This window comes from Dipodomys ordii, unplaced genomic scaffold, assembly GCF_000151885.1.
Source record: "Dipodomys ordii isolate 6190 unplaced genomic scaffold, Dord_2.0 Scaffold30, whole genome shotgun sequence".
NCBI lineage: Eukaryota > Metazoa > Chordata > Mammalia > Rodentia > Heteromyidae > Dipodomys > Dipodomys ordii.
The window spans coordinates 2,641,307-2,663,738 of NW_012267246.1; the positions used below are offsets into that span (position 1 = coordinate 2,641,307).

At 46.1% G+C, this 22,432-nt stretch overlaps 2 protein-coding genes across 2 annotated transcripts in view; one reads left to right on the plus strand and one right to left on the minus strand.

Annotated features, from left to right (window-relative positions):
* Nucleotides 1–226: 226 nt before the first annotated feature.
* Nucleotides 227–1,936, plus strand: LOC105985544 (sperm motility kinase 2B-like). The gene has a single exon (XM_013016135.1). It carries the CDS (start codon nt 227–229, stop codon nt 1,934–1,936), a length of 1,710 nt encoding a protein of 569 aa, XP_012871589.1.
* A 10,359-nt stretch (nt 1,937–12,295) lies between these two features.
* Veph1 (ventricular zone expressed PH domain-containing 1) overlaps nt 12,296–22,432 on the minus strand; it is a 117,681-nt gene continuing 107,544 nt past the window's right edge. The window contains exons 13-14 of the mRNA XM_013016183.1: nt 18,499–18,635; nt 12,296–12,770 (exon numbers count right to left, since the gene is read on the minus strand). Of these exons, the coding sequence (XP_012871637.1) occupies nt 12,534–12,770; nt 18,499–18,635 (374 nt within the window). The 3' untranslated portion in view covers nt 12,296–12,533. The remainder of the gene's footprint in view (nt 12,771–18,498; nt 18,636–22,432) is intronic.

Sequence of the window (22,432 nt, forward strand, 5' to 3'; positions counted from 1 at the left end):
TCTTGTTCATTAGTGTTATCCGTTTATTCCTTCTATATTTACATAGTAGATCATTTTATTATATAGTCATTAGTTACATTTTATCATTGTTATTATATAGTTACATTTTAGTGTTCATTATAGTTATAGTTCATTCTATTTTGCTTCATTGTTCATTGTTATATTTGACTGTATTTGGTTTCATCGATCTTGTCCCTAGACAGTATCACTAGGGTGCTGTGTTAGGATGGCTAGTAAGGGTAGAGAGGCAAAATCTTGGCAGAGCCTGGAGGCCATCTCCATGAAGAATGAGCTCTTCAACGCTCACTACCAACTGCTAAGGACCATTCGTGAGGGAGGCTTTGCCCCAGTCAAGCTAGCCAGGCACTTGCCCACTAATTCTCTGGTGGCTGTAAAAGTCCTTGATAAGAGGGATAGCCCCTTTTTTGCCAACGAATTGGACATTCTGAAGACGGTGGACCATCCAAACATCATTAGGCTTTTCGAGGTGGTGGAGTCAGAGGAGCGTATTTACCTGGTGATGGAATATTTGGATGGAGGAGACGTCGCAGACCTCTTGAAGAAGGTACAGAGGATGAGGGAAGAGGAGGCCAGACAGGTGTTCAGGCAGGTCTTGAGAGCAATCCAGTACTGCCATGACAATGGGATCGCACATCGGGACATCAAACCAGACAACATCGTATTAGACGGCAAGGGCACAGCAAAGTTATGTGACTTTGGCTTCAGTGTCAGGTTCCAGCCTGGGCAGGAGCTGGAAGGAGAGTACGGAACCATGGCCTATTGGGCCCCTGAAATGTTCAAGCAGCAGCACTACCAGGGCCCCAAGGTGGATATCTGGGGTTTGGGGGTATTATTGTACTATATGGTCATGGGCAACGTGCCATTCACCGGCAGGTCCTGGATTGTGCTCAGGAAGCAGGTCCTGAGCGGCAGATTTGAACTCCGAAAATCTTTTTCCCCGGAACTCCGCGGAATCTTAGCTTATCTCTTGACGGAGGATCCGAAGAAGAGGCCCTTGGTGAAGCAGATAATGCGACACCCCTGGCTCAGACCGATGGTGTCCACCTCCCCAGCCGTCAAAGCGAAGACGCCGAACAAGGCAGACCCTACCATCTTATATGTCATGGCCATATATTTGGGCTTTGACCCGGCAGATGTGCAGGCAGCCCTGTCAGGTAGGAAGTTCAACACAGCGATGGGAACCTACCGCATTCTGCAGGGCCAGCAGGACAAGGGCCGTAATCTCACCCGCCTGATGAAGCGCCTGCTCCCCTTGCGTCCACCCTGCCCCTCCCCTGCATTCCCGGGAGCCCTGCCCCTTCACATCAAGAGGGCCAGCGCTCCGGCGCGCCACCGGCGCCCTGTGCCGGTCGACCAGCCGGACGACGAGGAGGAGGATGGCCGCAGGAAAAGCAGTGCCTCCATATGCCTTCCCTGCCTCCTCTGCAGCCCCTGCACGACCGGCGCGGAGTGGGTAACGGAGGGCAGAAAGTCCTTCCCTCCCGCAGCAGCAGCAGGAGCAACTACCACCCTCCCCACCGGCCCACCCCCTGAGACGCCGGCGGTCAGCAGAGCCGATTCCCTCCCCCACATCCTATACAACACGTGGACCCGGGCCAAGCAGCGGGAGAAGCGGGAGAAGGACATCAGCTCTCCCACCCCGGGTCCAAAAGCAGCCGATGCCAAGGCCCCTGAGGACGTAGAGGAGGTCATCCAGCTGCCCTCAGAACCACCACTGGCAGAAACGACCATTGTGGAGAATCTGTGCACAGAGGTGAAGACGGAGGCGAAGACCGAGGCGAAGACGGTCAGTGACTCTCCTCCCTCTGCTCCTGCAGTGAATGGAAGACAAACCCTTTGGAAGCGGCTCAGAAAGAACGTGTTAAGCTGTCTGGAGAAGCTATGCTGCTGCTGCCGGCAGCAGCAGCAGCAGTAAGAGGAAGCAGCCTTTCAATCTGGAAACAAGGTAGGTAGACGCTGCCCGCTCGGCTCTGGGCTCTGGGTTTTGGCCGTAGGTGGAGGAAATCCTTGTGGCTCATCACCCCTGGTGTGTGGTCCTCTGTCTGGGAGTGGAGTTGGTCCTCTGTCTGGGTGTGGGGTGGGGATATTAAAAGAAAGGAGGGGGGAGGGGGAGAAGGAGGGTGTGTAAAGGGGATAGAATTTCAGAAGGAAGGGATGGTGACCTATCAAGTGTTGTCCAGTGCAATTCAGTCCCTGCGTTTCCTTTCTTCCTGCAGCTCAAGTGGAAGAAGAAACGATTTCCACACTGCTCCAGCCTTCAAGACAAGCTGAACTTGCCTATGAACTGGCTTCCCTAGGCTGCTACCACCCACATTCGTGCCAGGCGCCAGACACACCAGCTGTCCTGGCAGCACCGGCCTGAAACCACTCACCCTTGACACCTGCTGCAAGTCCCTGCTGACTAAACGGTCCGAGACCCTTCTCATCCTGCCCAGGCGGCACCAGCCTGAAGCCACTCACACTTGTCACCTGCTGTAAGCCCTTGCTGTCTAAACGGTCTGAGTCCCCTCTGATCCCTACGATCCGAGACCCTTCTGAACCTGTTCTGGCGGCACCTGCCTGAAGCCACTCACACTTGTCACCTGCAAGTCCTTTCTGACTAAACGGTCTGAGACCCCCTCTGATCCCTACGGTCCGAGAACCTTCTGATCCTGCCCAGGCAGCATCTGCCTGAATCCACTCACACTTGTCACCTGCTGCAAGTCCCTACTGACTAAATGGTTTGCTAACCCACTGATCCCTACGGTCCGAGACCCCTTCTGACCCTGACCAGGGAGTTCACCTGGGAGTGTACCCCAATAAATTTCTTTTTTTTGGGGTCCGGTCGTGGGGCCTGAACTCTGGACCTGGATGCTGTCCCTCAGCTCTTCAGCTCAAGGCTAGCGCTCTACCACTTGAGCCACAGCGCCACTTGCGGCTTTTCTCTTTTTATGTGGTGCTGAGGAATCGAACCCAGAGCCTCATGCATACAAGGCAAGCGCTCTACCGCTGAGCCACCTTCTCAGCCCCCAATAAATTTTTCTTTTATTCACCTTTACACCTCCTCTTGCGTGTTCTTTCCTCGCCTATAACCTTACAGGTCACACACTTCAGACTTCCTACTTTGGATACGGTTTCTAAGGTTGTTCCTGTGGTTCTCATCAACTTAATAAGCTGTTATTCCTGGGGCATGTCTAATGGTCTGTCATTGTAATTTCAATCCAATTTCAAGCCTTAGGATTAATTAACATGCTTCAATATCTAGTAACTGTTCAAAACATAATGAATGTGTGGAAATGGTTGCCTTCAGTGAATCTAGCCTTTTGGAATGTCCTTGGCTTCAACAAGATTTAAGAATCATGATCTTAGAACAAGCTCACTATACTGTAAGTGAAAAAAAGAAAACAAAACACTCCAGAAAACCACTAGGACATCGAGGTAGGAATAACAAAGGAAACGTTTATTGCCCTTACACAGACTGGCAAGACCCCATCTCACCAGGTGAGAAGTGCTGGCTATCCCAAAAGGGCTGATTATTTGCTGCCTTTATGACACAGGCCTAGTTAAGCTGCCTTTATGACATAGGCCTGGTTAAGCTATGAGGGAGGAGGCTGAGGGAGGAGGCTTCCTTGGCTAACACATGTAATTGGATTTATGTGAATTTTTGTCAACCCCAGTTTGTCCTCAAGCAAGTTTACTTATTTTTGGAAGTTTCTGGCTGTTGAATGGCCTTTAGATGAAGGCCTGAGAAACTTGTGTTTCATTGCCCTTGACTTTGAGTGGAGATGATTGTCTGCTCTATATTTCTGGGTCCTCGGGGTCATGAAGATGACACCGCTTTTTAGAAAGTGCTCTGTGTTTTTGTATAAAAACCGGAATCATCCTTCAGCGTACCGGGAACAACAAGAGGAAAGCAGGTGGGGCTGAGAGGAGAGAGGCCTTCCCCCTTCCTGGGTGGTTCTGCCCAAGGTCTGGCTCATCCTCATCTTGCTTTACCTCTGAGCTGCAGCAGTCTATCATGCCCACGCTTCCAAAAGCATCCCCAGATACCAGCCACACACGGGAGCACCCTGGGTACCTCAAACCTAGTACCCCCAATTTTAGCAGGCCTAGCCCTCCTCCAAAACACCTTATTTTCTGAACTCCATAGTTGACAGCATGGTAATCAAAATGAAGTTACTTGTGTCCACCTTGAACCAACCAACCAACCCGGAAGTTATAGTTGTCCCAGCGGGCTTCCTGATGCTCGCCACTGGCTCCACCAGACCTTGCCTTGCACCACGTCCCCTGGAGAAGCCCATAGGGAGCACTTCCTCTTTATACCATCTCAAACCGCCACCATCCTTGTCATTATTGTCTCAAAAGGTATGAGGTTATCCTTGTCATTTCATCTTTAGAAACTGTCCCTTTGTTTTGACCTCTTTGAATGTGCTCACTGTGTGGGCTGGGGCAGGAATTCCCAGGGCTGGTGATGTTTGGGACTCCAGGAAATATGAGAATTTCCCTGAATGTGACTTCCTCTTCTCCTTGTCCTGAACTTACAAGTGGGGTGTGTGTGTGTGTGTGTGTGTGTGTGTTTTCAAGAACTGAAGCTTGAACTCAGGGCCTGGGCACTGTCCCTTAGCTTAGTGCTTGAGGCATCACTTGAGTGTAGAGGCTTTAACTCCACATCCAGTCTTTTTGGTAGCTAATTGGAGATAAGAGGCTCACACAGTTTCCTGCCCTGTCTGGCTTTGAACCTTGATCTTCAGATCTCAGCCACCAGAGTATCTAGGATTACAGGTGAGCCATGGGCACATCAGCCAACAAGTAATTTTTTTTTGTTATGTTCTGTTTTTATCTTTGCCGGCCACACCTGGGCAGTGGCAATGCTCTCTCAAAGTCCTCAGTTCTGCCGCTCTAGGTCAGCTTGAGTTCACACGGTTCCTAGTTCTCGCCTTCTTCATTGTCTTCCACCACCTTCCTTCTGTTTTCCCCCCTCAGGCGCCAGGTGACTGGCCTCTAGGTCTGACCTCTGCAAACTCTTATCTGCAAACAATGACAGTCATCAAAGCCCCTAGGTGGGAATTCACCCAGTCAGTGTTAGTCTGGGTCCAGAATGCTTAACAAGCACAGAGGTCACAGCATGAAGCTCAAGCGAGCAAACCTGTCTTTGAGCTCGGGCCAGTTCAGGGCCTTGGTGTCCATTGGGGACAGTCAGGGTCTTGGTGTCCATCTGGGCACAGCTCTGGGCCTTGGTGTCCATCTGGGGACAGCTCTGGGCCTCAGAGTCCATCCAGGGACAGCTCTGGGCCTTGGTGTCCATCTAGGGACAGCTCAGGGCCTTGGTGTCCGTTGGGGACAGTCAGGGCATGTCTGTGTCCCATTGACCACAGCTGTCTGGGACAAAGCCAGATAGGGACTCATCTAATGCCTGGAAGGAGAGAGCGGCTGGCACCTAGAAGGTGGTATTATTATTGTCATGATTTATGCCCCTGCCCCAGGTTCCATCTTGGCTCATTTGACCTCTTTCCAAGGGTATGCCTGTGACTCTGACTGCCTCCCTCTTCTACTCTGAGGTGCTGGGTGCTGGGTCTCAGGGTGTTGTGCTGAGGTGCTGGGTGCTGGTCTCAGGACATTGTGCTGAGGTGCTGGGAGCTGGGTCTCAGGATGCTGTGCTGAGGTACTGGGTGCTGGGTCAGGGTGCTGTGCTGAGGTGCTGGGTGCTGGGTCTTAGGGTGCTGTGCTGAGGCTCACTGCCCACAGCAGCAGTCTGTCATGGTCATGTCTAGGCTGAGGCTGATGTCCGGTCTCTCTGTGTTGCACCTCTGGGGGGGAGGCAGTGTTGATTCTGCACTCAGATTCTTCTAAACACCAATGAGGACTTCCTCTGGAGCCCTGGCTCCAGCACCAGAGACCCGGTTATGGAGCTCCTTTCTCAGGGATTCAGAGCAGCTTCTCGTTGTGTTTGTGCATACTCATGAGGTATAGTGTGATGCTTTGCTTTGTGTTCATTTGCTCATTTTCTTGCTCTTTTTATGTGCTGGTCCTGGGGCTTGCACTCAGGGCCTGGGCACTGTCCCTGAGCTTCTTTTGTACAAGGCTAGCACTCTACCACTCGAGCCACAGAGCCACTTCTGGATTTTTCTGAGTAGTTTATTGAAGATGAGAGTCTCTTAGACTACTGCCTGGGCTGGCTTTGAACTGCAATTCTCAGATTGCTAGGATTACATGCGTGCGCTACCAGTGTCTGTCTCCCTCCCTCCCTCCCCCCACCTCTTTCTCTCATCAATTATCTTTTTTCCTCCAAACAATGCCTTTCCCTCTGGTCTTGGGAAAGTGACAGTGGCTGGGCTGGGTGGAGGCAAAATGGATACACATCACCTGAGCGTTTTCCAGCTCCACTATCTTTAGTACAACCTGGGACTGTGGCACAGGTGAGCGTTGGACTTTGGAATTCAAAGCAATCTCTCATCTCTCAAAAGCCTTATTTTTCAAATAAAAATGTTTTAGCTTTTGATATGATCATGTTGGTTATAAATGTTGGGAGTGGATTTTGCAACTCCTGGTCAAGAATTAATTCTCTATTCTTGCTTTCTTCTTGCCTTATGCCTATTAATCTTTGCAATGGGCACAATGCTCCCTCCCTCCTCCCCCAGTGTGCTTCTGTTTCTCCCAGATTTCTCTGTAACTCTGCTGGCAGCAACCTGGTGTCCACTTGCTAAGTCTTGGGATTCTCTTCAACTTTTTCTTCTCTGAGTCTCTCTATTCCTCCTCTGCCTTTGCTTTGTCCCTGGGCCCTTCATTCTTTTTTAAAGTTACAAATTGATAAATTACACTTGTATATATTTATGGGATACCCCGTGATGATGTTTTATGAACACAAGATGGAATGATTAAATCAAGTGAATTAACGTGGCCATCACTCATATTTGTGATGAGAATGCCTGAGGTTTGCTCCATGAGTGATTCTATAAGAAACATTTTTTGGGGGGAGGGTCTGGTTGTGGGGCCTGAACTCTGGGCCTGGGCGCTGTCCCTCAGCTCTTCAGCTCAAGGCTAGCGCTGTACCACTTGAGCCACAGTGCCACTTCCCGCTTTTTTCTTTTTGCTTATGTGGTGCTGAGGAATCGAACCCAGGGCCTCAGGCATGCAAGGCAAGCACTCTACCACTGAGCCACCTTCCCAGCCCTGCTCCCTGAGTGATTCTGAATGTTCAGCACATCATTACTAATGGTGTTCTCCACGCTGTGTGTGGGTGTCCAAGCCAATCAAAACAGAGCCAAACGCTCAGTCACCAACTTCTTTCTCTCATCTAATGGAGGCTTTGCTCACTTTGGTGACAATCTTCCCATTTGGTTCCTTCCTCAGCCTCTGATGGCCACTTTTCTAACATCGGCTCTGAGTTCAGTTGCTTCTGTGTGTGTGTGTGTGTGTGTGTGTGTGTGTTCCTCCTCCCCTGCCCAGCTCTATTTTATGTTCCCCAGCTGCACACACGGTGGTGTTCCAAACGAGAACATCCCTCCACGAAGAGGCTGAATTTTGCACCACACTGTGTGTGAACACGTTTTCTTTCTTAGGTCAATCAATGGACATTTGGGTTGACTCCATGCCTTGACTGTCGTGAATAGCACCATCATGAACATGGGGACATGTACACACGTGAACTTTTATCCCAAATATTTGATTGTGAAATACTGACCTCCAAATCTTGGGGGATTTCTGGGTCAGGTGCTAAGCCTATTGACTTCTTTTGGACTGACTTTGGACTGGGGTTGTGCTGAGCTTCTCTCCCAGTCCTGTCTCTAACTGCAGGCTTTACAGGAGCACACATGCCTCCTCCTATACCAACGATTCTGAGGGTCTTTTTTCATTGTTGTTGTTGGAGGTGGGTCTTGAACTCATGACTGACCAAAAAAAAAGAAAGGAAGGAAAGAAGAAAAGCATTGAGCATTGTTCTTGTTGTTGTTATTATTAGTTGTTGTTGGTGGTGGTCCTGGGGCTTGAACTCAGGCCCTGGGTGCAGTCCCTGAACTTTTTTGCTAAAGGCTAGCACTCTACCACTTTGAGTCATAGCACCACTTTTGGTTTTTTGGTGATTCACTGGAGATAAATCCCATGGACTTTCCTGCCTGGCTTGGCTTTGAACCGCCATCCTCAGATCTTAGACTACTGAGTAGCTAGGATTACAGGTGAGCCACTGGCACCCAGCTATTATTATTTACCAAATTTGAGGTTCTTAAAAAACAGCCAGTTAAGATCTTTACACCTACACGTCTATGCTTCCAAAGTTATTTGGGGAAAAAGAATCAAAATGAAATACATGTGAAGGCCGTGTGAATTTCTTTTCACGATTAAGATTTTATTCAAGCCAACATTTTTTAAGGCATCAGTGTGTTTGCACAAGCGGTTTGGTTTCAGGTCAGCCTCAAGAATGGCTGCTCCCGGGGAAGGGCCAGTCAGTCTGTGGTGAGCCCATGGCATTGGGTGGAAGGGACAGGAAAGCCCAGTGGAAGCTGAGGCTCTTGAAACTCCCACTGGAAGCTGGGGCCCTTAAAACTCCCACTAGAAGCTGGACCCTGAAACTCCTGAGCCCAGGAAAATCAACTTGCGTTTGGAATGGATCAGGGAGTAAAGCCACAAAGGTCATTAAGTACACTTATATTTGTTTCTCCTTAGATCACGTCCAGAGGCATAGAGAACCGTGATGTCATTATAGGCGTTTGATGAACTAAATCACAAAGATTTTGTAATAAAAGTAAATTCTTTCCCCCTCAGATTGAGCTGGTAGAATTTTTATTTTCTTGGGCCAAGCATTCAGTGGGAAAAGAATCTGCAATTAACCAATTTTTATTTTTTTAACAACACGCTCTTGTGTACTGTGCTCTCGTAGAAGGCTTGAGCTCATTGTTGGCTCTTAAACTTAATAACAGATGCAATACCACCCGAGCCTCTGCGACTATTTGATGATGTCACGGCCCTCCACTGCTTGTGTAAGTCTCTCCCATACTAGAGTGAAAAAGTGGAGGCTGGCTACCTTTGTGAATGAGAGGAGTTTAAACAGCTCAGTTCTAGAGGTCCCAGAGCCAGGCCCTGGGCTGGCTTTACCACCATGGCAGGTGGGAGAGATCGCAGAGCCGGGGTGGCTGGGGAGGGGACAAGACTCCTCTGTGCTCTCTCTCTCTCTCTCTCTTTCTCTTTTGGTGGAACTAAGGTTTGAACTCAGGGCCTTACAGATGCCAGGCAGGCACTCAACCATGTTAGCTATATCCCCAGTCAGGAACAAAGTTATTTTTCTCTTTCTCTGTGTTGCTCCTGTCCTAGCTTTACTTTTACCTCTTTCTCACTTCCCTTAAGACATGCTAAAAAGCAAACAAGAAAACATATTCTCATGCGACCTTTTTCATCTCAGTCAGGCTTTTTTTTTTTTGAAAAGCCAGTCCAATTATGGCTTTAGTTCCTCGCCTCTCATGAATTGTTCAATATTCTGAAATTTAACTTGCGTCCTAATTGTGAAAGTCAAGCTTTGTCTTGAGTTATTACTCTTCATAATTTCAAATCATTGACTCCCCCCCCCCCACCTACCCCAAATCCTGTGTAATTTGGTTTTTGTGTCATGTTTCCTGGGCTACAGATGAGCATTACCCAGCCCATTCAGCCTGCCTTTGCTTAAATGCGGCTGTACTAAGAAGTCCTATGAATCCTTGTGTTTCTTATTCTTTTTTTTTTTTTTTTGTGGTTGTTGTTGGTGGTCATGGGCTTGAACTCAGAGCCTATGTGCTGTCCTTGAGCATTTTTGCTCAAGGCTAGTGCTCTACTACTTGAAGCCACAGCACCACTTCGGTTTTTAGGTGGCTAATTGGAGAGAAGAGTCTCACAGACTTCCCTGGGGTGTCTTGGAACCATGATCCTCAGATCTCAGCTTCCTAACTAGCTAGGATTACAGGTGCAAGCCATTGGTGCCTGGCTTGTTTCTTATTCTTTTTAGGTGATTTCATCTAGCTGCAGACGTTTAGCAGCTACCTATGTATTCCAATTTTGCCCTCTAGAACTCTGTTTCCATTGTGTGCTGACATCCATGACTCGTAGTACACTTACACTCCCTAAGTTACAATTGATTTACGTGTGTTTCTCAAACATGACCTCTCTTATAGTCCTTCTCCCAGTCAGTAAGCGGGGGAGTCAGGGTGTCGGCTGTTTGTAGTCTTCCTCAGGGATTCTATACTAAACTGGATAGTAAGTAAATGTCAAGGAAATAATTATCCTCTGTCCAGTCAGGTAAGGTTTTCCGTTAAAATATTAATTACTGGTATTAAAAATTATTTTTTAAAAAGAAAAATTTTCTTTGCTACCATGGGGCTTGAACTCAGGGTGTTAGCTTAACTCACCTTGTTCAGCTGATGCTCTACCACTTGGGCCATATCTCCAGTCTGGCTTTTTGCCGGTTATTTTGGAGATGAAATTTTGTGGATTTTTTTTCTGCCCAGGCTGACTTTGAATTATGTTCCTCTAATTCTGAGCCTCTGGAGAAGCTAGGAAGGCAGCAGCTGACCCCTGGCTCCACAGGAAGACTTTACCTCCCATTTCCACACGGGGAGGGAAATGTTTCTCTTTCCCTTTCTTCTTCTATTTTCCCTACTTTGTCCTATTATGCTGAAATACTTGCTAAAACTGCCAAAAAATTAGCATTTTAGAACAGCACATGTTTACTCGCTCAGCATTTTTGTGAGCTGGGCTGTGCACTCCTTAAGGCTCACCTAGGTGCTGTGGGCAAGGGCTCGCCTACAGGTTCACAGCCGGCTTCCAGGTCACATGGCAACACTGGTGTGCCAAGCTCAGTCCAGGCCAGAGGAAAGGCCTTGGCTCATTCACTCTCTTCTAAGGAACTTACCTGATTAGGTCAGGCCTTTCCACCACATCTCTACCGTTAATTCTAAGCTAACTGATCATCCAAAAGAATCTTTTCACATTTGTCACTATGATCATGGGAGGGATGATCTTGTCTCCTTTGTAATATCACCTAGGTTAAAAAACAAGCTTAAGCTTTTGGCTCACAGCTGTAATCCTAGCTACTAGGGAGGCTGAGATCTGAGGATCCAGGTTCAAAGTCAACCCTATGTAGAAAGTCTGTGAGACTCGTATCTCCAACTCACTACCAGAAAATGGGAAGTGGCGCTGTGGCTCAAAGTAGTAGAGTGCTAGCCTTGAGCGAAAGAGCTCAGGGACAGGGCCCAGGCCCTGGGTTCAAGCCCCATGACAAAAATAAAATTAAAACAAGCAAACAATCTTAGGGGCCACCGTTGCCCCCAGGGCTGGACCGATACCAGGTTTGGGTCACTGGAATCTGTCTTACAGTCCTGGACGCAGCACCTTAGTATGCTTATATACATGAGCAATGGCAAAACCATACATGCTGGCAACGTGAAGACACTACAAGGTTGAATCAAAAGAAGAAACGCACAGCACCATTAACTCACTCTTCAAGCTCAGGGAAGAGGGAAAAAAATGGCTTTCTATGCTCTATTTATTTTATAGTGGCTGCCTGGGCAGTTAAATAAGCAACTCTAAAAGACAGCCATTTAAATACATAAGTATCTTAATTTGAGAACCATTTGACCATAGATTAGCATTATTTGTAAAAAGAAGATGGATGTAATTCTATGTTTATAAGTGAGTTAAATGGTATTATTCAATGTAATTTTTTGATATTTCCTGGTAGGTTCTTATTTATTTACTTATCTGTGTGTTGGTCCTGGAGCTTGAACTCAGGGCCTGGGTGCTGTCCTTGAACCTTTCTTTTTTTTGTCAGTCGTGGGGCTTGAACTCTGGGCCTGGGCACTGTCCCTCAGCTCGTCAGCTCAAGGCTAACACTCTACCACTTCAGCCACAGTGCCACTTCTGGTTTTCTGAGTGGTTTATTGGAGATAAGAATCTCATGGACTTTCCCTGCCCAGGGTGGCTTTGAACTGCTATTCTCAGATCTTAGCCTCCTGAGTAGCTAGGATTACAGGCATGTGACACTGGCACCCAGCTTGTCTTTGAATCTTTTTGCCCAAGGTCAGTGTTCTACCACTTGAGCTATAGCTCCACATCTGGTCTTTTGATGTTTAATTAGAGATAATAGTCTCACAGACTTTCCTGCCTTGGCTGGCTTTGAACTGTGATCCTCAGATCTCAGCCTCTTGAATAGCTAGGATTACAAGCGTGAACCACCAGGGCCTAGCTTTTTTTCTTCCCCCCTCCCTCCCCCTTTAACACTTTGATGGACTGCTTTTCATCAGAGCCCATCTCCTGGTTCTCGTGGTGCGTCTGCAGAAGTTCCTTCACCCCAGACTCGCCCATTCTGGGCCCCCACATACTACAGAGGTGGCCCCAGCTGCTCTTCCACAGATGGCTCAGAGAGCTGTCCTGTGGCCAGCGTAGCAGTTGGGGGCATGGAATTTGCTAGAATCTGGCTGTGGTTGGGCCGGTGGTGGTCAGTTGCAGGCATTCTGGCTTCCTGACCCCGGCAGGCTACAGGTGGGAGGTCACATCTTTGCTCTCCCTCTCCCCGGCTACAGGTAGGTGGTCACTTCTCTGCTCTCCCTCTCCCTGGCCTGTGCCACCGCCACGTTGATGCACTGCAGCCACTCCTCTGCGTTCTTCTCGTCCTTGGCCTTGAACACGTAGGTTTTGGTGTCGGTGAAGATCTCGAAGGCCCGAGGGAGAGCGCGGTCCCTGCGTGTCTTTGCCACGGCTTTCACGCTCTGCACTTTGCTGAGCTCTATTGGGGCATCATCAGCATCGTCTCTCTGCAGGCAAGGGAAGCAAAGAACATGAGCTGGCTCAGAGGGGGCCCAGCCTGCTGGGCCAGTTCCTTCCGCTGCCTGCACTTCAGCACCTTCGCTATGTTGGAGGCTGAGGCCTTGTGAAATCTAGAAGGACTTGGTGACCAGGCCTGTGTTACAGCAGGCACCAGGCAGCCCGTGGACGTTATTTCCAAGTGGATGGGCAGGATTTCCTGAACCACAGTTCTCTGACTCTTCATTCTATTATGTGCTGTTAGCACTCTACTCATAGAGCAATGGCGGCCATACAATTCAGAATATTCTTAACTCAATTGCAGATGGCTGAGGGGCACAACATTGATTTTTTTCCCTCTCTCTGTTATCTCTCTGATAAGAGATTTTCCAACTTGTTAATTGAGTAAACAGAGTTCTCTTGTTTGAGTAGATCAAACTCTTTTGAAGTCTCTGCTCTGTGGAAGCATGCTTTGTCCTCAAATGCTAAGAGAGGGAATGTTTAATGCCATCATGTTTGTCACCAGGAGTGATTTTTTTTTTTTTGCCAGTCCTGGGCTTGAACTCAGGGCCTGGGCACTGTCCCTGAGCCTCTCTGTGCCCTGGGCTAGTGCTCCATCACTTGAGCCACAGCACCACTTTTGGCCTTTTCTGTGTATGTGGTACTGAGGAATTGACCCCAGGGCTTCATGCATGCTAGGCAAGCACTCGACCACTAAGCCAATTTCCCAGCCACCAGGAGTGATTTTTTAAGGTAATGAAAAACTTCTCTAAAGCAATTTCTACTCTTCAGGATCCTGGATACATGCTGTCAGTGAAGAAAGAATCTTCTAGTTCAAGAATATTCTAGTTCTTCTTGCCCACAGCCCCTCTCACAACCACGTTTTTCAGCTTAGAAAACCCCCAGCAACACTGACCCCAGAAGGAATTCAACTTGTCGGTGCCAGGAGATAGCTGTCAGTCGGGAAGCTCAATATCCTTGCAATTCAGTAATAGATGTTCCCATTATAATGCTCAATAGATATTTCTTAACTTTGCTATTATATTTAGTCTTTTTTAGACAAATGCTATAATGCGTTTTAAAGCTAACTGAGCTGGAAAAAATCTTATTCCTTAGGGACTGATGCTCACAATAACTCAAAACAGTTAACTTTCAATTATGTACATGGTTTTATTATAGTGAAAGATGGCAGGCCTTCAGGATAAAGTTGTCATGGAGAGGTAAAACAGGAATAGGAACAGAAGGATAAAAAGCAATGTTGATATCTCTACTAATGAAGAATTAATTTATGGACATTAAAAAATAAAATAGAATGAGCTAGGCACTGGTGGCTCATGCCTGTAATCCTAGCTACTAGAGAGGCTGAAATCTGAAGATCGTGGTTCAAAGCCATCCCTGGTAGGAAAGTCTGTGAGACTCTGAACTCCAATTAACCACCAGAAAACCAGAAGTGGCGCTATGGCTCAAAATGGTAGAATGCTAGCCCTATGCAAAAGAGTTCAGGGACGGCTCCCAGGCCTTGAGTTCAAGCCTCATGTCTGACAAAAAAAAAAAAAAGATTAAAAAAAAACATAGATGGGCTGGGTGCCAGTGGCTCATGCTTGTAATCCTAGCTACTCAGGAGTTTGAGCTCTGAGGATTGTGGTTCGAAGCCAGCCCAGGCAGGAAAGTCTGTGAGACTTTTATATCTAATAAACCACCCAATAGCCAGGAGTTGTGGCTCAAGCAGTAGAGTGCCTACCTTGAGCAAAAGAGCTAAGGAACAGTGCCTGGATCCTCAGTTCAAGCCCCAATATGAGCACAGAAAAACAATAAATAAATAAAATGGGTGGTGTTAGGTATTAAAGTGCTGTATTTTATTCTAATAATTACATGTAAAGGAGAGATGCATTCCTTTTGTGTTAAAGTGTCAATATTTATAATTCAACAGAGGTCAAACTCTTCTAGTGCTTATGACAAATATGTGAATGCAACTAAAGGTATCTATTTCAAGAATGCTTCAGGATTCTTTTGGGGATATACAGGATGATGTTGGAGGATGTTTACACAGGACACCACCCGAGTAACCTAACGTGAAATGTCTGGCAGTAATAGGATCGCATTTCTCTGACTTAGTCCATAATACAGAAGTCACAGCTCTTAGGGATTGATGAGGAGGAGTTCCTGTAGTGACTAAAGAGGAGCTGGGCACAGTTAAGATGGGAGTTGTCAGAGGTGAAAGGTCATGGCATCTCATTGGTTGGGGTGTCAGGACCTTGTTAGGAATATAAAAGTAAAGGATTATACTGTAATCGTTCAGCCTGTTTTCATTTTGAAGTGCACATCATCCTCATTTAAAGAACAGATTCATGTATGCAGCCGAGCTTTCAGTGACCTGCTGGCCACTGGCTGGCCCTTGTCCCCAGAGGGTAGGGGCGCTGGGCTGCAGCTTTTGTGCGACATTATATTATTTCCCACTCTTTCAGCCCCATGTTCTGTCAGATTTCTGGAATGTCAAACAATTATTCCCTGGTAAAGATGTCAAACAAGTTACTTACTTTGAAAACAGCTTCTACTCTAAGCCTTATTTGAAAGCTTTGAAGGGAGAGGCACACAGGTCACTTACAAATGAATTCTGCTCTATATCAGGGGTCTTAGAAACCACGTTCTCTCCCCTTCCCTCCCTAATCTTTTGGAGGAAAACAGGAAATTCAGATGGTCATTTTAAACACTTTAAAATTGCTTCAATGTGAACCTAGGCCAAAAATGTCTTTCCTTCAAATCTCCAATCAGGAAGTGGTGCTGTGGCTCAAGTGGTAGAGCGCTCGCCTTGAGCTGAAGAGCTAGGAACAGTGCTCAGGCTCAGAGTTCAAGCCCCATGACAAACCAAAAAACAAACAAACAAACAAAAAAACCAATTAAGTATTGGGCTGGGAAGGTGGCTCAGTGGTAGAGCACTTGCCTTGCACACATGAGGCCCTGGGTTCAATTCCTTAGCATCACATAAGCAAAAAGAAAAAAGCTGGAAGTGGCGCTGTGGCTCAAGTGGTAGAGCGCTAGCTCTGAGCTGAAGAGCTGAGGGACAGTGCCTAGACCCAGAGTTCAAGCCCCACGACTGGACCCCCCGCCCCCCAAAAAATCTCCAATCACTGCTTAAACTGAACAGGTCACATACTTCCATTTCTAAAGATCTTCCTGCACAGAAAGCTCACCTGGTGATAACAAATCAAAAAAATCAAAAAAGCAATTTGAACCTGGTGCCAACAGTTCACACCTGTAAGCCTAGCTGCTTGGGAGGCTGAGAGCTGGAGGCTGAGGTTAGAAAGCCCAGAAATTCTTATTTCCAATTAACTAGTAAAAAACAGAGCTGGAGGTGTGGCTCAGGAGGTAGAGCCCCACTTTGAGTGAAAAGGCTAAGGGAGAGTGCAAGGCTCTGAGTTCAAAGCCTCAGTTCTGGCACACACACACACACACACACACACACACACACACACTACCACCACTACCACACACACAAAGATAGCAATGTGCATTGTCACCGAAATATTTATTTTCATTCAACAAGTAAACACGAAATAGATTCCTGTTGAGTAAAATGTTCAAATAATATGGCTTTTGTGGTAGTTAAGTGCTTATGTCCACTTGACTGGGCTAACAGGTACACAGATAGTGGTTAAAACATCGTGTCTGAGTGTGTCTGCGAAGTGTTCACAGAAGAGATTAGTAGTCGTCAGTAGACTGGGAAACTGAGCTGTCCTCAGCAATGGGGACGTGGTGACATAGAAGGTGCAGGTGGCACATGTCTTCCCTCTCTCAGCACTGCAACTGCTGGTTCTTGGGCCTGTAGACTCCGAACTTCACCAGCCCCTCCCCTCCCTGCCCCTAGGCTTAAGTCCTTGGCCTTTGACACCACTGCCTGTCTTACATAGTAGACAGAATTTCACCTGGCTCTCCAGCTCCCAGGTGGCCTTTGCAACTTCGTAGCCACCATACTTGTGTGAGTCAATTCTTCATATAAGTCCCTTCTGTACTCTGTGCATCTTATCTTTCCCTTTTATTTATTTATTTGTTTGTTTTTGTGCCAGTCTTGGGACTTGAACTCAGGGCCTAAGTGCTGTCCCTGAGCTTCTTTTGCTCAAGGCCTGAGCTCTACCTCTTGAGCCACAGCTCTATTTTGGGGAGTGTGTGTGTGTGTGTGTGTGTGTGTAATATTGACGATAAGAGACTCACAGTCTTTCTTGCCTGGGCTAGCTACAAACCATGATCTTCAGATCTCAGCCTCCTGAGTAGCTAGAGTTACAGGAGTGAGCCACCAGTGTCCAGCCTCTTTTCTATCATTTTTAGCCTCAATTAGTTACACGAAGGGCTTTCATTCTGATGTGTCCATATATGTACATATGATCAGACTCCCCACTTACCTTTACTCCATTGATCGTTTGCGGTTATTACTTATGCTGAATGCAGGTATTCCTTCGGTTCTATGTCTTGACTAATACAGCTTTTGACTAATACAGGCTCTGCATTTTAAGTGTGGGGGAAGTTACAGAGAATCCTCAGTTCAGAACGTGGGTTGGAACACTTCACCTGAGCGTGGCTCCAGTCCAACCCTTCCTTGCTTTATGGGTTCCTCTCTTAAACAAGCCACGCCATGTCCCTAAACCTCAGCTTCCTCATCTGTAATAACAGTGATAGTTTGAGGTCATCAGCGAGACCATAATAAACATTGAATAAATGCAAGTGATTATTCTCGAATGTCAAAATAGCCAAGAATTTGGTCAAGATCTTATTCCCCCTGATTTGGCCTTAGTAGAGTTGAATAATAAATAAAACTGTTCCAAAGAGGAGGAAAAGGATCACTTGGTATTGTTGACTGGAATGGAATGCTATTTTAGGGGAAATTTTCCCACAGAAAAATTCAGAATTGAGACATTTCACTGAGCATCTTAGCTCAGGGTGAAAATTAAATTAGCATTTACTTTAATAATTATGAACCAAACTTTAAATGATTGAAAGACAAGTATTTTTCCTAATCAAAATTGAACTCTGTTACTCTCTACGTATGCACAGAAGCAGAAACCTATAGAAAACATTTCAAGAAGCAGGGAGGGGGGTAAGGAGGAGGGCCAGAAGGGCTGAATTTGTTATGGGGGGCAAGCGGAGGTGAATTTGTTATGGGGTATTCATATGCAGATACTAGAAGATCACAATGAAACTCTTTTGTACAACTAATATATGCTAATAAAAATGGAGCTTTGTTGACTATAGAAGTTACTTTAAACAAATCAACCTTCATTCCTTCCTTCCTGTCTACTGTTCTCTTTTTTTTGGCCTTGCATTTCCAAATATAACCGATAGTACTTTAAAAAATGAGAGTTAATATTATAAGTCACAATTGCATGTAGGTGGTCCATAAGAAAACAGAATGCCTGGTATTTGAGCCAAGCTAGCCAAGTCATTGCTCTACTGTTCAATTTCTAATGCTCAAGTCAATCAGATAAAGACTCTATATAAAACTGAAGAATGACAATAAGAGAAATAATGTAGGAATCCAGAGACTAGACAAAAGGACATTTGTCACAAGATGATACTGCAAGAAAAGGAGAGTGGAGAAGGATAAGTGTTTCATCAGAGGATTAACCCAATATAAAACTCTTAGCTGGGTGGTGGAAATGAGACCTTAAAAACTGCAAGCATTCATCACTTTGACAATAAAAAAATAAATTAAAAAATGCAAGCTTGAAAGACAACAGAGGAACTTACAGATTTCCCTTTTTGAAACAGAAGTTGGTTCCCGGCCAGTGTAAAGTAGCGCGTTTTCCACCTTCTGATGAACTTCCATCTGACCTGCTTTTCCTTAAGTTTTCCTTCCATGAGGGGCTGACCTTCTTGATTTACAACTGCGGAAGAAGACAACAGGATCAAACTGTTTATTTCCCATTATTGATTTGGCAAGTGATCAAAGGTTGGAATGGTATGGTAAACCAGAACCCGCGAGCATATTGAAAAAGTGGGCTAATAAATCGTGAATTTAGCTAACCTTTCCTTCTTTCTGCCTAAAAGAATGCCCAGTGCGGACATTGTGGGAAGTGTTGAAAACCCTCAGGGAGATTTCTGAAGGGACTTAGCTCACTCCATGAGCCTGTGGTTAGCAGGGGTTCTTGCAGACACCATGCTTTCTGTGTCTTGGGGCGGCCTTGCTCCATCATATTCTGTTCCGTAGATTTAAACAAATCCCATTAGCGCAAGTTTGAAATTTTGGTACGAAAGATTTAGTTATCAAAAGCTCACTTCCTACTATTAATTTTCCTAGTAACTAAGTAATAAACAACACAGTTCTATTGCTTGTGACATATAAACTACTTCGAAATACAGCTCTGCAAGTAGTCACAGGTTCAGCATATACAGCTGTTTGGCAACTAAAGACCAGGCCACACTCTAAGAGAGTGGTTCCTAAAGCTTCAACACTGAGCACCAAAGGCAAACACACCCAGCACTCCGTGCTCTGTTCCCCCTCCCTCTCTTCCCTAGTCACAGCTGCCTGTGGCTTACTTCAATGCAAAGCGCAGTGATACCATCAGAAGACTCATTACAGTGTCAGAAGATGAGATGCTGAGGGGAAGGATTTCATTTCTTTTACCTACTCTGTAAGATTTAATTTTTTTTCTTTTGGTATGTCATGGGGCTTGAATTCTGGGCCTGGGCACTGTCCCTTAGCTCTTCAGTTCAAGGTTAGTGCTCTACCACTTGGGCCACAGCGCCACTTCTGGTTTTCTGGTGGTTAATTGGACATAAGAGTTTTATGGATTTTCCTGCCGGGCTGGCTTTGAACTGTGATTCTCAGATCTCAGCCTCCTGAGTAGCTAGGATTACAGGTGTGAGCTACCAATACCTAGCAAGAGTTAAACTTATATGAAGGCATCTGAGCTCAGTAGAAAACTCCATTTGGAGTAGAGCAATGATTTAAACACACACGCACATATACACACAAGTTCAATTACCATAGCACCTTCAAAATAATGGCATTGACTTTTTTTTTTTTGAGTCCAGTCGTGGGCCTGAACTCTGGGCCTGGGCACTGTCCCTCAGCTCTTCAGCTCAAGGCTAGCGCTCTACCACTTGAGCCACAGAGCCACTTCTGGCTTTTTGCTTATGTGGTGCTGAGGAATTGAACCCACAGCCTCAAGCATGCAAGGCAAGCGCTCTACCACTGAGCCACCTTCCCAGCCCTTGACTTTTTTTTTTAATGGATAATCTGCACTCACCTGATCCTATCCTGTGTTTCAGCTCCTGTATTCTAGAAGGAGATTAGAAAAGAGCAAAGGGGACCATGAATCTGAAAAACAGAGGAACACCTCTTTTCTGCTGTGGTTGTGGCATAGACTGGGAGGGAATGAATTGTCCCCAGAGGCTTCCTCCAACAAAGGTTATTTAACATTCATACAAGTCTTGTAGTGGAATTGAATTGTACTTCTTTTGTTTATTTGTTTGTATGTATGTGTGCCAGTCCTGGACTTAACTTGGGGCCTGGTTCTCAGCTTTTCTTGCTCAAGGCTGGCACTTGAGCCACAGCTCCACTTCTAGTCTTTGGTGGTAAAATGGAGATAAGAATCTCCTGGACTTTCCTGGGCTAGCTTTGAACTGTGATCCTTAGATCTCATCTCCTGAGTAGCTAGGATTACTACATGGGCAAAGGAGATAAGGAGAGACTTCTCAGAAGAGGTAAGAATTGGCAAAGAAACACATGAGGAAATGTTAACCATCTCTGGCCATAAAGGAAATACAAATCAAAACAACCCCAAGATTTCATCTCACACTGCTTAGATTGGCTAACATTGTGAATTCAAACAGTAACAAATGTTGGCAGGGATGTGGAGAAAAAGGAATCTATTACACACTGTTGGTGGGAACGCAAATTAGTACAAGCACTCTGGATAGCAGTCTGGAGGTTCCTCAAAAAAATATACATAGATCTTCCTTATGACTTAGTCATACCACCCTGGTCATCTACCCAGAACATCACAGGCCAAGATACTGTAAAGACACTTCAAGATACTGTAAAGACAGTCATGTTCATTGTTGTACTATTCACAATGTCCAAGCTGTGGAAGTAGCCCAGATGCCATTCAATAGACAAGTGGATCCAAAAAATGTGGTACCTGTACATAGTGGATTTTTACACAGCCATTAGAAAGAATAATATTATGTCATTTGTATGGATGGATGGGCCTAAAACAAATCATATTGAGTGAAGCGAGCCAAACTCAGAGAGACAAATGATGCATGTTTTTTTACATCTAAAATACACTGAGACATGAGAAATTATACAGGTCTCTAGGCATTTACACACAGTGAGACCAACGGAGGATACTCTTAGGAGAGGAACAGAAAGGCACAATGTTTATGTGCATCTGATCATACAAAATAATCCTTATTGAAGTTAATTTCAAGATATGGAACCAAGAGGTGTTTTTTGTTGTTGTTTGTTTTTTGTTTTTGTCAGTCATGGGGCCTGAACTCTGGGCCTGGGCACTGTCCCTCAACTCTTCAGCTCAAGTCTAGTGCTCTACCACTTGAACCATAGCATCACTTCTGGCTTTTTCTGCTTATGTGATGCTAAGGAATCGAACCCAGGGCCTCATGCATGCGAGGTAAGCACTCTACCACTGAGCCACCTTCCCAGCCCCGAGGCTTTTTCTTTTGTACTGCTTTTGTTTCCCTTTCTTTTTGTTCTGTTTGCTCATTTACCTGTCTTTAAGAGGGTAAGGGGAGGCACAGAAATGGAGAGACAAAGGGTACTTGTCTCTCAGTACTCAGTACTTGTCTCAGTGATACTCACTGAATATTATGTTGGAAATGAACTACACAACTTGTGGGTAGAAGGGGAAAACTCGGAGAGGGTAAGGGAAGGGGTGACATTGTCCCCAAGAAATGGACTCTTTGCCTGACTTGTAAACTAGGGTTCAGTTTTATATGATCAGAAGAAACTAGCAGTCAGTATGAATATGAACATGTGACCACAAGTGGTTTCTATGAGAAGCACCTCATTGTCTCTGTTCTCTAACTTTCAGCAGATGAGACAGTATTCTCACAGGAAAGATGACACACCACAGACCCAACCATTGCCTGCATTCACTTCAGGGGTTCTTGCCTTACTTTAGCAGTTGTAGAAGGCTGCCATTGGAAATAAATGGAGAAGTATGGTATTCACGGGCGTGAGCTCTCTGTGGTGGAAGGCTGGCCTCTCAGAGGTCAGAGGTCACATGTCCATCTTCAGGACGTCCCCTTGCCTGTGAGAACAGTGCCCATCAAAGGCGACCCCCAAATGCAGTTCTAGTAGTTTCTAGTGACTGAAGAAAACCTATTTATGATAAAGGCCTTCTGAATATGGATTTCATTCCGAAGTGATATCTCCTTGCCCGTGTGATTTCAGGGGCTGCACACTCCTGCGCAAATACTCAAAATCACTTCTGCAGAGGACAAGGGACAATGGTTGTATGAAAAGAATTCTCCTGTTTTTTTTAGAACCCAAGGAGGTCCTCTGCTGACAGTAGCATTCAAACTCTAAATATCTAGGGACTGGGAGAAAGATCATCCTGGAGTTTTTTTGGGGGTCTGGTCGTGGGGCCTGAACTCTGGGCCTGGGCACTGTCCCTCAGCTCTTCAGCTCAAGGCTAGCGCTCTACCACTTGAGCCA